We start from the raw sequence: 18926 nt of genomic DNA, 5'->3' as shown, positions 1-18926 counted from the left end.
ATTCCAGTAACTTTCTAGTTCATCTCCTTAGCTTCATTTTTCTCTTGGCTACAAGTCTTCTACTTCATCCTGGAGACTTCTCTTATTTTGGATGTCATAGGTCAAGCATCCAGGAGATTTCAAGTCCTAGAACTTAAAACTAAGAACATATAACTATACTATTTTCACTTCATTCAGTACCTAACATCTAGAAGAAAAAAGTTACCAGTAATTCAGAGGAATGAGGAACTTAAAAAAAACAGAAACCTGCTTTTATCTCATATTTAAAATCCTTTGGCTTTCTGATTCTGTTATTTATTCTTTAAATCTGTTTTTACAAACAACTGTGTTCCAGGTGTTCTGTTGGACACATGAATGAGGTACAGTGCTGTACCTTGAGAGACTAGTCTAGCAGTTAAGACAGATGTGCAAACAATAACAACACGGTGTGGGAAGCTCTGTAATAGTAGTTGAAATGCTGTAGGAGCAGAGAGAAGGTGATATTTGAACCAGTCCTTAAAGAATAAGAAAACATTTGTAGTGGAATGTATTCTAAACTAAGGGAAATAATAGAAATAAAGGCAGGTTTGTGATAATGGAAAACATACTGTCTTCTGAGTGAAAAAGATCTGCTTTGAGTTCTGTTTCTGCTACTTCCCAACCTGTGAGTCAGGCAGTTATATATATATATATAATATTCTTTGAGTCTAAATTCCCTAATCACTAATGTAAATAATACATGCTTTATAGAGTATTGCAAAGATTAAATGAGGTAATATATATGAAAATACTCTCAATAAATTTATTTGTCCATACATCAAGTCTAAACGTTTTAGCTTTCAGTGCACTTTGTACTCTGGCCTTACTGGCTCATTTTAATTTTATTTCTCTTTTAATCTCTTCCAAATCATTCTATTTATTGAAAAGAACAGCCTGTCTTTACTTAAGCCACCAAAGTCTTTTACCATTTCATGTATATGTACAACCAAAAACCCTACTTCAGTGCCACTCTCCTCAGCTTTAATGCCATTTCTTCAGTGAAGCCAACAGCATATGCCCTCATGTCAATTTCTCCTGTGAATCCATACTACTTTATGCAAATTGGTACAAGTATCAATTGTTTTATCTCCCATTGTTTTATCATTCTTTATAAATAGATTTTTAAATCTCTCTCCTCAGAGTTTTTAGAGGGGAAGGGACTGAATTTTGTTTTTGTTTTTATGTTCAGTTAGCCAGTGTATAGTATATCATTAGTTTTTGATGTAGTGTTCATTGATTCAATACTTGCGTATAACACCCAGTGCTTATCACAACACGTGCCCTCCTCAATACCCATCACCCTGCTACCCCATCCCCCAGCTGCCCCTCCCCTCTGAAACCCTCAGTTTGTTTACCGGAGTCTGTAGTCTCTCATGGTTCATCTCCCTCTCTGATTTCTCCCCTTTCAGTTTTCCCTCCTGAAGGGACTGAGTTTTAATCAGCCTGATTTTCAGCACCATAGTGCTACACATACCTAGTAACTCCACAAATGATCCATAAATGAATCAGGAAGTCAGTATTTTAGACCCGGTTTGTTCATTCTTTGACTTTCTGTTAAACCTGACTAAGCCTAGTTTGCTCATTCCTGAAAGAGGGCATTTGATTAATCCAGATAATTTCTAGGTACTTTTCTAGCTGTAAAATTCCACAATTAGGCCAGTCTCTGTAGTACCTTTGTTAATTTTTTCCCTTACAGGAATACTTCCTAACCCCTCATCCTACACCTCTTTTATTGTCTTCTCCATGAGGCCCTCTCAAATGACCAAATCTTTTTTGATTTTTAAAGATTTTATTTATTTATTTGAGACAGAGAGAATGAGAGACAGAGAGCATGAGAGGGAGGAGGGTCAGAGGGAGAAGCAGACTCCCTGCCGAGCAGGGATGCGGGACTCGATCCCGGGACTCCAGGATCATGACCTGAGCCGAAGGCAGTCGCTTAACCAACTGAGCCACCCAGGCGCCCCTTTTTTGATTTTTATAGTCCTTGTTAGATAGTGTCTTAAATTATTTTCTGCTATACTTCAAATTATATATTGTTTCCTCATTTTGTGAGTTCTTAGAACATAGAAATTATATCTTATATTACCATCCTATAATTTCTGGCTTAGCAAAATATTTACTATATTAGTTGCTCACAAAATTTGGCTGCTAATTATCCAGTTTGTATGTATTTTGAAACTTAGTGCTAATTTTTCACTTTTATTCATAAACTTATTAATGTAAAACTTTATATACAAAGCTTTCTGTATTTCCTAATGTATGTTTGATAATAGTAAATGGTTATATGAATATTATTAGAAGAAACAGACCATTTCTTGCGAGGTCTTCCTCTATGGTATTTTATACACAGGATTTTTAAAAAAAGATTTTTATTTATTTATTTGAGAGAGCCCGTGTACACACACAAACAGGTAGGGGCAGAGGGAGAGGGAGAAGCAGACTCCCCCCACTGAGCAGGGAGCCCAGATGCGGGGCTCGATCCCAGGACCCTTAGATTCCAGACTGTTAGATATGAAGGCAGACGCTTAACTGACTGAGCCACCTAGGCATAGATTTTTTTTTTTACTTACAATATTAAAGGTAAGTCTGACTGCACACATTAACTTGTATCCTGAGTCAGGACTTGTAATTCTTCCTCTGTATTTCTGTTAATAAACACTTTTACTAATATTAGTAGAAGTTTTAATCTCCAATTTTGGCATTTGTTTTGCAGATGCTCGACTCATGGTACCCCAGGACCAGAAGGCAACCATATTTCAGATTTACCACTTGTAGACAGTCACAAGTAAGGCTAATTGATTAGCTTTGGAGCCTCCAAAGCTAGGCTATTGTTTAGCAGTGAAAGATAATATTAAAAATTGGGAGTAGAATATTGAATAGAATGAGCTTTCTGACTACTGTCTGCTCCACAGTTTGAGTTACTTTTCTGTTTGGTTATATCATTTCTGCTCCATCCATCCTTTTGGTGTTTTCTAAAGTTTTCTCTAAAACACTGATCCAAATAAAATATTAGCTCTCCTTTCCTCTGTTTTTCACCTCACCATTCTGTAAAGAGAATGCAAAAGCTTCCAAGTCCCTTTATATTGTAGGTCACTGGGGAAAAAAAATGTAACACTCTTGAAGAATATTTCAGAGGAGAATTTATATGCAAAAATTTGGGAAGATGAATGAGAACTCATGTTACTATTCTTTCAGTCCCTGGCTGTCTTCTTCATTGACTGCTCCTTCCATGGTAGCCCCAGTCACTTTTGCATCTATTGTAGAAGAAGAACTACAGCAAGAAGCAGCTCTTATCAGAAGTCGAGAAAAACCCTTGGCTTTGATTCAGGTAAGTAATGTGCCTTTATGGACTTAATTTAGAGAAGAACTATACTACATTTCATCTTAAGAAAATTATGTTTATTTTGATCACAGAGGTGCATATATTTATTACATTAAAATGTTATATAAAACTAAACTGAAGCACTCAGTAGTATTAATTGAAGGAATTCAGGATAATTAATTTAGACTAAATTGTCACCAGGGTAATTTTTTTTTTTTTTTTTTTTTAGCACTGGTGATGCTTTGGACTGTTTTAGTTTTTAAAAGTGATCAATGGGGCACCTGGGTGGCTCAGTCCGTTAAGCATGTGACTCTTGATTTTGGCTCAGGTCATGATCTCAGGGTCATGAGATTGAGCCCCCTTTCTGGCTCCACACTGGGCAGTGGAGCTTGTTTAAGATTCTCTCTCTCCCTCTCCCCCTCCCACCATACTTGTGCGTGCTCTCTAAAATAAATAAATAAATAAATAAATATTAAAAACAATAAAAGTGATCAATAATGAACTCGGCATTATCTAGTGCTTCTGTATCAGTAAGTGTTCTTAAGTTGTAAGCCACAGATAGCAACTTTGGCTAACTTACGGAAAAGAGAAATTATTAGAGGGATATTAAAATTCCACAGATTTAGTTGAAGGACCAGGGACCCAGGCTTGGAAACAGATAAGACCCTTAGTTGCCCTGAAGAGTTAGAAGACTTGTAGAGCAGAAAGTATCTCACTGAAGTTATTGGAATGAATGGATTCCAACAACTATTTTCAGGGTTTTTTTCTTTCTGCACAAGATTAAAATTTAAGAGAGGGCGGTTATCTGATTATTCTTCAGGCTTTAAGCCTTCTACTTGCCATGGGGATAGCAGGATACCTAATTTAATTCTGCTGCATTGTATTCATAGAAAGTGGGACTTCTGCAAAAGGAAACTGGAAAGCTAATATAATCCTGCTAAAAGATTAAAGCAAGTTTTTTTTTCACCCTTTTTTCAGATTGAAGAGCATGCGATACAAGATTTATTGGTTTTCTATGAGGCATTTGGCAACCCTGATGAGTTTGTCATTGTTGAAAGGACACCACAGGGACCACTAGCAGTACCTATGTGGAATAAGCATGGATGCTAATTTGCTGTGGAGTTGAAATGCATTTTTCATAAATCATGATTGTTAAAAAGCAGAGTTATGGAAAAGAGTTCTTACAAATTTGGTAACATCGTTCTAGATAGAATAAGAAAGGATCTAATTTCTTTAGTGCAGTTTAGGTATATAATGTTTGTATGATTAAAAACAAATGCCACAAAATTGTGATTTCAGTAACTTTTTATGTAAAACTCTGTGAGAGGAAAAACTTACTAGGTTAAAAATTTAAGTAGAATTATTTCTCCTGAACAGTCTGAAAAGGAAAACATGAGTGATTGAAGTATAAAATTTAAGTGTGAGGCATTAAAAATAACTTTCCATTTGAGAATTTGGGATAAATAATTTAGAAGATATTGCCAAATATCTGTTGTCACTTTTTTTTTTTTAATATGATATTGATGAGCTTAAAGTAGGAGCATCAGCCATTACTTCTGATCCATTAATGGCCAAAATTTTATGTTTGCAATAGTAGTTGTTTTCATTCTTGCATCTTTTTTGATCAGGCCATCAATGTTCCAGATCTATTTAAAGCATGGACTGCTCAAATGCTGTATTATTTCAATTTGTACGCATATTTTGCTTTAAACTACAGAGTACAGTGAAAAGAGAATGTGAATACTATTCTGAAGCTTTTGTCCAAGATAATGGTTCCTTTATTAAATTTGGAGTCATTGTGTGTTGGTTTTTTGGTGGGGAGGGAAGACCTTATAAAAGCCTGATTATGAGAGAATCAATTTATCAAAATATTAAAATTTTCCAAAATAAATGCTTAATTATACATACAAGAATTGAATAGTTTTGAAGACCCTTTACAATATTATGTAATCAGAAGTTCTCTGAGCCTGAGTTATATGAATAGGCATAAACATTGTTCTCTTTACAGTATGCTCTTTGGTTTTGAGTGGTTAAATTTTTTAAAAACAAATGTTAAATCTGTGCTCCAGTAAACTAGACAAATTGGGAAGGTTAATGTTCTAGTTTCTGAAACATAATCCTAGGGGAACATACAGGCAATTCACTGCTGTAATTCAGGTGATTGAAATATGGCTGAAACTAACTTAATACTTGAGGCTTAGCTCTACCTAAATTTGTAAGCAAATGTGCAATAATAAATAATCTTGATCCATCTTACTGTTAATGTGTATTTGATATCTTATATTGACAACCAGCATAGGAGGAATTACTAATTATTCCTCCTGATCTACTATATTATAGCCGGTATTGTTTGCGTTGATGCTGTGTGTTCATTCCTTCACCACTTAAAAAAGGCAGTTTTCCTAAGATGTGTCTGTGATAAGTTTTATATTGTGTTTAAATTGAGAAGAAATGATTTTATAACGTTTTATTGAAGTTGCAGTAAAGAGGCCTTCTGAATTGCTTTATTTCATATGAAGCTTTGATTCTTAATGCATATTGGAATCTTTAACATTTAAAGATGCTACAAAGTGATGGTTTTCACAGTGCACTCCATGTTGCCTGGGAAGCACTCTAAAGAGCCTTTGTTGGATGGGATGTGAAGGAGGGACAAGGGCTGACTGAGTCTGTGGGGCTTTAGGCCTTTACAAACCTCCATTAGAGTGTTGCCCTTTATGGTCCATTTTATATAGTTAGGTGTTATATAAAATTTCATTGGGAAAAAAAATTCTTTTGCTAGTAAAAGGAAAGATAAGCATGCTATACACTATAACTTTTCATAAACAATTCCATGAAGATAGTAACCAAATACTTTACCGCCAAAAAGCCCAGGAAAGTGATGGGTTTTTTTTTTTCCCCTAACGATATTATTTTGCCTGTAATAATTAGTTCATCTTTAATCCCTTGACTTCAAGACTTAATAGAATTGAAGAAAATCTAGAAATTGTCAATTTAAAGGATCAGGGGAGTGAAAAGGTTTTTAAGATTGACCAAAACAATCATAGAACAAACATCATATCATGTTTGCTCATGATAAGGGTGTTAATAGCTGTTTCATAAAATTTTAGATCTGAAGAAGCCCAATAGATTAACCTTGCATATTGTCTTCATTAAAAAAAAGAAAGTGAACTCCAGAGAAAGTGTCTAAAGAGAATGAAGTGTCTTTTCTGATTCCCCTAGAGCCGTGCCTCTTAGAAATTGCTAATTGTCTATAACAATTTAACCAAGACTGAGGACATATAAAAAAGCACTTAGAAAAGATAAATGTAACCAGAAGCTTCCAGAATTGTCCATTTAAGAGAGCTTTTCGGAAGAAACTTAAACAACCTTCCACCAAAGAATTGGGGACAAGTGATCCAAGACTTATGGTACTGCTTATGTGTATCTTTTTTGGTTGAAGTGATGCTCAATTATGTAAGATATACCAGAACAACCTGGTCTTCCCTACACACATAACCATCAAACTGTATCTTAGTCTTTACATATTTTTTTTTTATGTCTCTCTACTTGGCTGCTTGGCTGGCATTTCATTTGTGTCAAAACTGAATTCTTGATACCCCCAAACTTCCTGATCTTTTTTATTTCCTTATCTCTTATTTTGTCATTCTTCTAAGTCATTTGGGCTGAACTTTTGGATTCTACTTTATCTCTTTCCCCGTTTGCCCCCACATTTATTGGTTGTCCAGCGCCTATCGTTTAACCTTTTCCATTTCATTCTCATTACTACTACTGTGTTTTATGTCCTTTTTTCTTTCTAAAAATTCTCAGACCTTTTGGTCTCAGGACCAAAGGTTTATACTGATAAAAAATTATTGAGAACTCCAAAGAGCTTTTGTTTATATGTGTTACATCTATTTTTATTTAATGTATTCAAAATTAGAACTGTAAAAATTCAGTTCCTTTAGGGGCGCCTGGGTGGCTCAGTTGGTTAAGTGACTGCCCTCGGCTCAGGTCATGATCCCGGGGTCCTGGGATCGAGTCCCACATCGGGCTCCCGGCTCAGCAGGAAGCCTGCTTCTCCCTCTCCCACTCCCCCTGCTTGTGTTCCTGCTCTCGCTGTCTCTGTCTCTGTCAAATAAATAAATAAAATCTTTAAAAAAAAAAAAAATTCAGTTCCTTTAAAAATCATAAACCATCATATGTTAAATAACATTTTTAATAAAAATGTAACTATTTTATAAAACAAAATTAAGATTGGGATCATTTTATATTTTTATATATAAAAACATATAACTCGGTATTGCAGGTTTAGGTCTTTGCTGTCTGGGTTAATAGAGGACTCCTAGATTCTCCTAGCTGCTTCTGCATTCAATCTGTTGCAGTGTCACTTGTCATATAGTATCTGGGAACTTGAGAGACTGAGATAGAAAATGGCAAATGACAAGTTATGAAAATGGTTTTGATCTCACTAACTCCTGAAAGGTTGAGAACATGGTAAAGAACCACTTCTTTAATCCCTTAGCTGCTATCCCTTTTTCCATCTGCCTGGTCCAATCCATTAAACTTGTTAATTCCCAAACTAATAGCCCAAAAGCATACATAGGTCTTGTCTGTGCTTTGAAAATTTAAAACTTAAGTAACTCCCTCTACACTTTGAGTAAGTTCATACTTCCTCGGTTTGGCCTTCAAGTGATTTTTTTCCCCCATCTCTACCTGTGGTGGTAGAGCCAAACTTAGCCTGATATTTCTCCCAAATAGATTTTGCTTTGTTCATGCAGATTCTCTGCATAAATATTTCTTTCTCTTCACCTACTGAAATTCTCTTTATCCATGGTTAAGGCAACCCAATTCTATTTACTTCATCAACTTTTTCCTGTTGTTTTTTTTTTTTTTTCTCCTCATAGCTTCTCAAAAGAAAAAAACAGTAGTATACACAGATCGACTGTGTTCCCATTTCCTTTTAACACTTTATGCCTTACAGGGTACTTGTCATATTCTGCCATTACTTCTGTTTTCCTATTAGTCTTTATCTTTCACTAAATTACTTATACTTTGAAGGCACAGACTAAGCATTCCTTACTTTCTTTTATGTGTTTTATTTAAAATCTTGAACCATAACACAGATAAGTGCAAAAGACAAAAATATTCAGCTCAGTGATTTACCAGTAAGTCAAGAAATGGACCATTAACAGCACCTCAAAAGAGATACTGGATTTTATTTGCTTATAATTGAGGATTTTTGCTTCTATAATTCATGAGAGATATTGGTCTGTGGTTTTCTTTGTTCTCTTTTTTTTGGCTTTAGAATCAGTGTAATAATGGCCTCATAGAATGGGTTGAGTATTCCTCCTCTTTTCTGGAACTGTTTATAAATAATTGGTATTTCTTATTTAAATGTTTGCTAGCATTAACAACTGAAGCCATCTGGATGTGGGCTTTTCTTTGTGTGAAAATATTCAGTGTCTTTCTATTTCTGTACAGGTTGCAGGCTTACTGAGATGTTTTTTAATATCTTCTTGAGTCAGTTTCAGTATGTTTCTAGAACTTTATCTAAATTGTCTAGTTTGTTGGCATAAGGTTCTTCACAGTATTTCTAATCCTTTTAATCTCTGTAAGATTGGTGGTGAGGTCTCCACTTTCATTCTGGATTTTGGTTCTGTGTTTTCTCTTTTTTTTTTTCCCTGATCATATTAATTTTGTTGATCTATTCAAAGAATCAACTTTGGGGTTCATTGATTTTTCCCCCTATTTTTTTCCAATTGGTTTTAACCCTTATCTTCATTATTTCCTTTTTTCTGCTTGCTTTAGCTTTTACTGTTCTTTTTCTAGATGTTTAAACCTAGATTATTAAGAGTTTTTCCAAATATAGGCATTTAAAGCTATAAATTTACCATTTAGCACTGCTTTACCTGCATTCCATAAATTTTTATATGTTGTGTTTTCATTTTCATTCAGTTCAAAATATTTTTAAATTTCCTTTTGATTACTTTTTTGAACCGTGGATTATTTAAAGGTATATTGTTTAATTTCAAAATATTTGGGAATTTCTCTAAGTATCCTTTTGTTGTTTCTGTTTTAATTTTGTTAAATTCGGAGAACCTATTTTGTATTGTTTCAATCCTTTTAAATTTATCAAGATGTATTTTATCATCTTACATATGTAGAATCTTAGAGATTATTCCATGTGTTCATAAGAAGAATATGACTGAATTGACATCATCTTATGAAATGGCAGCTTATAGAATTTTGTTTTCTGTGTTGAGAGCAGAAACTGTTACCTAAATAAAGGACAAGAATAGAGGCTGAAGATCAAAAGGTATGGATTGTGCTGGATATCATCTATTTGCACCTCAGATCCATTCTGTATTCTTCTCTCCACTATCCTGTCTTGTGAGGCTGAACTCTAGAACTTTATCAACTAGCTCATTTTCCTTCTGGCTTCTGGTTGCTTTAGCCAGTTTGGAGCAACTAGAATAGTATTGACAGGAGTAAAGAGACTGAACTTTTTTTTTCCCCGTCTCCTACCTCCATAGTGTTGTTATGGGTTACACTCCTCACCAGAAGGTCATAGCTCCCATGGAACATTCTCTCCAGATTCTGTTAAGTGTTGCTTCCTCTCACTCATTCAGATCTAGGAATGAAAAAGGATCATCTCATTGTTTCTAACTCAGGTTACTGCAGTATCCATTGTAGTTTCCCCTATGTCCTGCCCATATTTTTATAGTTAATTAATAATTTATCCAAGTTGAGAGTGCTACCTGTTGCCTGCTGGGACTCTTAATTGATTCAGAGATGATCCAAGTAATGAAGAAAAGTAAGAGAATGTAGAGGTTTTGGTTCAAGGATATTATATCTAGAAATTTGGCAGTGAACAGGTAAATACACGAGAGACAAAAATGGTAGATGGCACACCTGTTTTTTGTGTTTTCTAAAAATGGAAGTCTACTCATCAAGAAGGCAGAAATGAAGAAGTCAGTACATACAGAGATTGGAGAGCTGGGAATAGAGGGAATAATTGCAGATAATAATGAAAATGGAATCAAGAGTAAAGTAAAATTTGTTGGAGAGAAGTGCTATTTATTTCTCTTAAACTGAAGGGGAATAATTGAGTATAATCATATTTCAGTGTTTCTCAGTTTGGTCTCCAGATTAAGAACATCAAAATTACTGGGAACATGCGAGAAATGCAAATTATTGAGCTCTACTCCAGTTCTACTGAATCTGAAACTTGGAGTGGAACCCTGCAATCTCTGTTTTAACAGGCTCTCCAGGGGATTCAGATGCATGCTAAAGTTTAAAAAAAAACACAGTACAGAGGACATTTTGAGGTGAAAAAAAAAAGGGAAGATATGCTTGGCTTGATAATCTACTTTTCATAGCACAGAGAAGGCCAGTAACTGGAAGAGAGTGGAAAACATACTTGCTATATAAATTTAAAAGCTTAAATTTTGTTTATCACCAAATGGAAGGGCTTTTTATTAATTGATAGCAAAAGGGGAATATTTATAAATTGCTTACAATTCCCTTTAAATCTCAAATATTTAGTACGGTTTTAAGAAGATTTTGAATTTCCTTGGGTGCCCTAAAATCCACTAGTCCTAATTATAACTTGATATAAAGAAAATAATAGTTTTTCCAAAGATCATCCAGAGAGGAAATCAATAAGGAAATAATGTACTTAAATGACATGTTAAACCAGATGGACTTAACAGTTACATACTGAACATTCCATCCAGAAACAACAGAATACACATTCTTTTCAAGTGCACATGGAACATTCTCCAGGATAGATCATAAGTTAGGCCACTAAACAAGTCTTAATAAATTTAAGATGATTGAAATCATATCAAGCATCGTTTCTGACCACAATGGTATAAACTAGAATCAATCACAGGAAGAAAACTGGAAAATTCAGAAATAATCTGGTGATTAAACGACATGCTACTGAACAACCAATGGGTCAAAGGACAAATCAAAAGAGAAAAAAATACCTTGGGAAAAATGATAATAGAAATACAACATAATAAAACTTAGAGGATGCAGCAAAGGTGTTTCTAAGAGGGCAATTCATAGCAATAAACGCGTACATCAAGAAACAAAAAAAATCTCAACCTAACTTTATGCCTCAACAAACTAGAGAAGGAAGAACAAATGAAGTCCAAAATTAGTAGTAGGCAGGAAATAACAAAGATCAGAATGGAAATAAATGAAATAGAAATGAAAAAGACACTACGTGTATCAATGAAACTAAGAGCTGATTTTTGAAAAGGTAAATAAAATTGACAAACCTTTAGCAAGACCCTCCAAGGGGAAAAAAAAAAGAGGACACAAAATTAGAATGAAAGAGATGTTACAACTAAGAGTACAGAAATAAAAAGGATCCATAAGTTACTATGAACAATTATATACCAACAAATTTGAAAACCTATAAGAAATGGATAAATTCCTAGAAACACACAACCTACCAAGACTGAATCATAAAGAGAAAACCCGAACAGACTAATTCCTATTCAGGAGATTAAACTGGCAATCAAAAACCTCCGAGCAAACGAGTGCAGGACCAGGCAGCTTTACTGATGAATTCTACCAAATATTTAAAGGAGAGTTAACACCAATCCTTAACCAAGTCTTCCAAAAAATAGAAGAGGGAACACTTCCAAACTCATTTTACAAGACCAGCATCACCCTAATACCAAAGCCAGAAAAGGACACCACAAAAAACTAAAATTACAGGCCTATATCCCCAATGAACACTGACGCAAAATCTTCAACAAAATATTAGCAAATCACATTCAAAATACATTAAAAGGATCATACACTATGATCAAGTGGCATTTATTTCAGCGATGGTTCAATATCTGTAAATGTGATACGCCACATTAACAAAATGAAGGACCATCTCTAATAGATGCAGAAAAAGCATTTGACAACATGCAGCACCAATTTATGATAAAAACAACGTGGATATAGAGGAGATGTACTTCAATGTAATAAAGGACATATACAACAAGCCCACAGCTAACATTGTACTCAGCAGGGAAAAGCTGAAAGATAAGAAACAAGACAAGGATGCTCAATCTTGCCACTTTTATTTAACATAATATTGGAAGTCCTAGCCAGAGCATTTTGGCAGGAAAAGAAATAAAAGGCATCCAGATTGGTAAGAAGGAAGTAAAACTGTCACTACTTGCAGATAACATCACACTATACATAGAAAACCCTGAAGACTTCACCCAAAAACTGTTAGAACTACTAAATGAGTTCAGTAAAGTTTCAGGATACAAAATAAACACACAAAAATCTGTTTTGTTTTTATACACTAATAATGAACTATCACAAAAAATTAAAATGATCCCATATACAGTTGCAGCAAAAAGAATAAAATACCTAGGAATAAATTCAACCAAGGAGGTGAAAGATCTGTACACTGAGAACTATAAAATATTGATGAAAGAAGCTGAAGAAGACATAAATAAATAGATGTTCTGTACTCATGGACTGGAAGAATTAAAGTTGTTAAAATGACCATACTACCCAAAGGAATCCCTATCAAAATTCCAATGGCATTTTTCACAGAACAGTCCTCAAATGTGTATGACTCTGAATAGCAAAAGCAGTTTTGAGGGGAAAACAAAAAAGCTGCAGGCATCACATTTCTTGATTTCAAATGCTATTACAAAGCTTATAATAATCAAAACAGCATGGTATTGCCATAAAAAAAGACACATAGATCAATGGGACAGAATAGAGAGCCCAGAAATAAACCCATACATATATGGTCAGTTAATTTATAACCTTACAGTAATCAAGAATATACAATGGGGAAAGGAGAGTCTCTTCACCAAATGGTGTTGGAAAAACTATCATACACCGTGTATAAAATTTAATTCAAAATGGATTAAAGACTTGAATAAAGACCTGAAACCATAAAACTATTAAAAGAAAAAAATAGGTGATAAATTCTTTGACATCAGTCTTGGCAAGGATTTTTCGAATTTGACAACAAAAGCAAAGGCAACAAAACAAACAAATGGGACTACATCAGACTAAAAACTTCTGCACAGCAAAGGAAGTCACCAATAAAATGAAAAGGTAACCTACCAAATGGGAGAAAATATTTGCAAATGAGGGGCTAATATTCAAAATATATAAAGAACTCCTAAAACTCAACAAACATATGAAAAGATGTCCAACATCACTAATCATCAGGGAAATGCAAATCAAAATCACAATGAAACATCACATCATACCTGTCAGAATGGCTAAAATAAAAAATACAAGAAATAAGGTTGGCGAGGATGTGGAGAAAAAGGAAATCTTGCACACTGTTGGTGGGAATGCAAGCTGGCACAGCTACTGTGGAAAATAGTAAGGATATTCTTCAAAAAATGAAAAATAGAATTACCATATTACCATATCCAGTAATTCCACTATGGGGTATTTACCCAAAAACGAAAACACTCTTTCAAAAAGACATATGCACCCCTATGTTTATTGCAACATTATTTACAATAGCCAAGATATGAAGCAATCCAAGTGTCCATCAATAGATGGATAAAGAAGAGGTAGTATACACACACGCACACATATATATACATACAATGGAATATTACACAGCCATAAAAAAAGAACGAGATCTTGCCATTTGCAACAACATGGATGGATCTAGAGGGCATAATGCTAAGTGAAAAAAATTACAGAGAAAAATACTATATGATTTCACTCATGTGGAATTTAAGAAACAAAACAAAGAAAGATGAACAAAAAATCCCTCTTAAATATAGAGAACTGGTGGCTGCCGGGGGGGGGAGGTGGGTTGGAGGATAGGTGAAACAGGTGAAGGGGATTAAGAGTACACTTACTGTGATGAGCACCAAGTAATGTATAGAATTGAATTACATTGTACACCCAAAATCAATATAACACTGTAGGTTACTTATACTAGAATTAAAAAAATAAAAATTTAAAAAACCTATACAATAGCAAAAAACAAATTTAAAAATGGGCAGAAGAGCTGAATAGACATTTTTCCAAAGATATACAGATGGCCAACAGACATGAGAGGTGCTTAACATCACTGGCCATCAGGGAAAGGCAATCAAAGCTACAAGGAGATATCACTCACACCCGTTAAAATGGCTGTTAACAACAACAAAAAAGAGAGACGCCTGGGTGGCTCAGTTGGTTAAGTGTTTGCCTTTGGCTCAGGTCATGGTCCCTGGGTCCTGGGACCGAGTCCTGCATTGGGCTCCCTGCTCAGGGGGAGCTCCTGCTTCTCCCTCTGCCTGTTGCTCCCCCTGCTTGTGCTCTCTTACACAAATAAATATTTAAAAGCAACAACAACAAAGAAATAACAAGTATTGGCAAGGCTGTGGAGTAAAGGGAACCCCTGTGCACTTGGTGGGAACATAAACTGGTATAGCCACTATGGAAAACAGTATGGAGGTTCCTCAAAAAATTAGAACTACCATATGATCCAGCAGTTACACATCAGGGTACTTTTCTAAAAAAACCACACTGAAGATATGCACCCCGTTTGTTGCAGCATTATTTTATAGTAGCCAAGCTATGGGAACAACCTAAGTATCCACTGATGTATGAATGGCTAAAAATTGTGATACACACATATATATACACCCACATGGAAAGAAGTGAGATCTTGCCTTTACTACAACATGGATGGATCTGGAGGACATTATGCTAGTGAAATAAGGAAAGGCAAATACCGTATGATCTCACGTATATATGAAATCTTAAAAGATATATGTGAAATCTTAAAATATATATTTTATATAATTTGTATAATATATATTAATTATATATTATATATTATATGTATCATACTATTATGCTAATTATATTACACTTATATACTATATACTATTATATATTATATATACTATTATATACTATACTATTACTCCTATTATTACACTATACTATTATACTATTATTATTTTTTAAGATTTTATTTATTTATTTGACAGAGAGAGACACAGTGAGAGAGGGAACACAAGCAGGGGGAGTGGGAGAGGGAGAAGGCTTCCCGCTGAGGAATGTGGGGCTCGATCTCAGGACCCTGGGATCATGACCTGAGCTGAAGGCAGACGCTTAGTGACTGAGCCACCCAGGCACCCCAGGACTTCCAGTTTTAAGATGACAGAGAAAAGACATCTTCAGCCTATTGAAAATCACCTTTGAATAACAAGAAAAACAAAAAGCAAACACAAACTGCATCTTTGACCAAATCAGGAGTTATCCTGAAGACTGAATCTCAGTATAAGATGACAAAATGTGTACAGATGCCATCAGACTTCAAGCAGAAGAATGGCCTCCAATTTTATTAATTGACTATGACTACAGAAAAGCTCTGGTTCTTTGCAGATTTTCCCCTTTAGCTGGTTCTGGTTTGACCTCTTTTGGGTCCAATACATCTATTCTGAGTTGCTCAGAATTTTCTCAGTTCTCAGAGTAGATTTGATTATCCACTTTGATGGGAGTATCAGGAATTGTGGATTAACTGAGGACTTCAGCTTTTAGTAGACTTCAGCATGGTGCTTTGCTCTTACAGCCCAAGCCAATTCAATATCAGCAGGCTAACCTCACACCAGCATCTCATCAGCTCATCAGTTCTACTAGTCACCTCCACGTCACAGCCCACAAAGCATGGCCTCACTTTCCCCGTGGTGATTTTGTGTGGTTGTGCTCCTTCAAAGCCTAGTTGGCCCAAAAGGGCCAGGACACTGTGTATAAATGAGTTCTGGAGATCTACCACACTGCACACCACCTATAACTAACACTGCTGATTTTATACTTAAAATCTGCCAAGAGAGATCCTGTCTTGTTATCACAAGCACGCACACACACACATTACTACTACTAATAGAGGGGGAAGGAGGAAACTTTGGGATGTGATGGATATGTCTATGACCTTGATGGTGGTGAAGGTGGTGATGGCTTCACGGGTATACACTTATTACCAAACTCATCAAGTTGTATACATTAAATATGGACAGCTTTTTACCTGTCAGTCATACCTCAGTTAAGTGGTTTAAGAAGTAGATTGAAATAAAGAAACAGGTGAAAGAGCTGACAGGGATTGCATTTGAGCTGGGTCAGGGAGCAACTATTTTGGCACAAGTCTTTTTTAGCAGGGCTTGACTTCTTAGCTCTGCAAGTATATAATAATTTAAAAATTGTGAAATTAACTATAAACTGAAAAATCTATTAGATAGATGGCTTTATATAAAAAAAGCAGACATAATTCTTGCTCAGTATATTGATTTATCTTGTGTTTAATCTTAAAATTTGAGACTGTAAAGCAAGTACTCTGAACGTGGTTAACATGAAAGCTCTGATTATTCAGCCAAGTTTCCTTCATAAAATAAGCCCCAATCTCAGAAAATGTACACTGTAAAGCATCTATCTTCATTTGCTATAGCTATCAAATATTTTAAGGCAAAATCTACGGTGGAAGCATTTAGATTATTTACATATATTAAATCTTGTTTCAGAGTATTTTTTTAGACTTGTTAAAGCAAAAGACTTTTGAATCCTATTGTGATGTATAAATGATACAAAGAGACAAGTAAATTGTGTATTCTGATAAATTACCAAAATATACCATAGAGATAGAGCAGTAGATAAGCATATTTGAATAAACCCTTTTCTAATAAACATTAATTACTGGGTCTTCCTATATGGACTATGAGTCAGTAAAGAAAGTAACTCTAAAGCTGAAAGTTAGCCAAGTCAGTTAAAGTTTATCAATACTTGGGGTTGGTTTTTTATTAAAGCTAAGCATTTATAAAATTGGTTTTAATTTTGTGTTCCATTTCAGCCTTAGATTCTTCTTTGGAATCATCATTTTGAGGTTTATGTTTTAAAAACTTGTGAATCTTAAAAGTGTTCCTAAATTAGAAATTAGAGTTTTACAGGTAACCATAAGTTAAAAATTCCCAATTTTCATGTTTAGTGTAATAAAAGTCTCCAAATGAGGCTCTGTCTTTCAGATTCATAGAAACAGATGGCATATTAGTTAAGAATTTTTAGTTGTGAATTGCATCAAAATCATAAGCTTAAGAATTGGAAGTGTGAAAGTTTTTTGTATTCTGTATGAACACACCTACAGTTGCTACATGGATAATGTTTAAAGATTGATAAATGTTTAAATAGAATTACACAAAGTACCTTCCTCAATTTATTTTTCTGTTTTCATTTTATTGTGAGCCAAATAAGCAAGCTTAAAAGACAGAAGGTAAGGGGCGCCTGGGTGGCTCAGTTGTTAAGCATCTGCCTTCGGCCCAGGTCATGATCCCAGGGTCCATGGATCGGGCCCTGCATCGGGCTCCCTGCTCTGCGGAAAGCCTGCTTCTCCCTCTCCCACTCCCTCTGCTTGTGTTCCCTCTCTCACTGTCTCTCTCTCAATAAATAAAATCTTGAAAAAAAAAAAAAAAGACAGAAGGTAAAATAAAAATTAAAAAAAATCAAGTCATAAACGTCAAATCAAGCTAAATTTTGCTCCACTATAGTGTATAGCTTACTTTAATGAGAGAGTCTTAAAATTCTGTGGAACAACATGTTCTGGAATATTACAAAAGTATATTTTGTATATTTTAGGACAAAGAGGAAGTAGTAATGTCTTATTTAATAAGATAGAAAATAAAAGCATCATAATTAAGTTCAGTTCATAATAACTTATACCTGACACTTAAATGTCTTAGTTTAGACTTTTGAAGTATTCTCTTGGTAGAAATTACAGATGATTCTATTAAAAATAAAGTATTGTGTTATTGTAACAATTCTTCACTTCTTGCATAATAGAGGATATAAAACATTGTTATTTTAAATTAATTTTTAGAGAAAATGAATTTATAACTATTTTATCTCCAAAGTTCTATTTGTTACCTATGTCACTGGTTTCAGTTAAGTCATTTAAGGTTTCTAAAGTTTCTAAAAAAATTGTAAAGTTTCTGAAACAAATTACTAATTGCACTTATCAATAAAAAGTGAAATGGAAATAACAGTAGGCTGAAATGAAAAGATGAATTTTCTATTACCTCTCAAGAATAACATAGCAGTGACCAGTCTAATAAGTAATAAAATAGTGTATTTGACTCATTTTGCTGTCTATAGACATGGAAAACTTTTATGAAAAAGAGGCATTTAGTATGATTTTATGTTAGATGCATGTCTATAACCATGTATCTAAAACCATCACCATCAATGTCGTACTCATTACCAAGCATTTGTTTAAATAGCTACTGTACAGAAGGTAGAAGAATTCAAGGACAGGGAATAGCAAGTATAATCCCTTCTATCTAGGGACTGATATTTGGGCTGATAATGTAATATCGTATGTTTCTAAGAGCCTGTAAGGAGAGATAGGTTAAAAAGTACCAGAATTAAAGGTAGTGACTGAGATTAAAGAAAATAAATTTATTCTTTGGTTGTCTGTATTTTAAACAATTATTTTGCATTGGTTAGACAGAGCCCCCAACATGACCTTATCTTGAAGTTTTCAGACTAGTACACCATTCAAGGCGAAAAGTCACAGGCTCATCAGGAAGGAGATTTATGATCTCCTAATACCATTTGCCTTCAGAGT

At 34.6% G+C, this 18926-nt stretch overlaps 1 protein-coding gene across 6 annotated transcripts in view; it reads left to right on the top strand.

The window, feature by feature from the left end:
- IBTK (inhibitor of Bruton tyrosine kinase) overlaps positions 1 to 5592 on the top strand; it is a 208417-nt gene extending 202825 nt beyond the window's left edge. For all 6 annotated transcript variants that reach the window (XM_081828589.1, XM_081828588.1, XM_081828586.1 and 3 more), the window contains 3 exons: positions 2732 to 2803; positions 3214 to 3346; positions 4319 to 5592. In XM_081828589.1, coding sequence (XP_081684715.1) covers positions 2732 to 2803; positions 3214 to 3346; positions 4319 to 4450 — 337 coding nt within the window. In that variant the 3' untranslated portion in view covers positions 4451 to 5592. The remainder of the gene's footprint in view (positions 1 to 2731; positions 2804 to 3213; positions 3347 to 4318) is intronic.
- Positions 5593 to 18926: the final 13334 nt, after the last annotated feature.

Source organism: Leptonychotes weddellii, chromosome 8, assembly GCF_054177405.1.
Source record: "Leptonychotes weddellii isolate Sample4059 chromosome 8, ASM5417740v2, whole genome shotgun sequence".
Taxonomy (NCBI): Eukaryota; Metazoa; Chordata; class Mammalia; order Carnivora; family Phocidae; genus Leptonychotes; species Leptonychotes weddellii.
The sequence above is the reverse complement of the archived record's forward strand: the minus strand, read 5'-3'. Positions and strand labels throughout refer to the sequence as shown.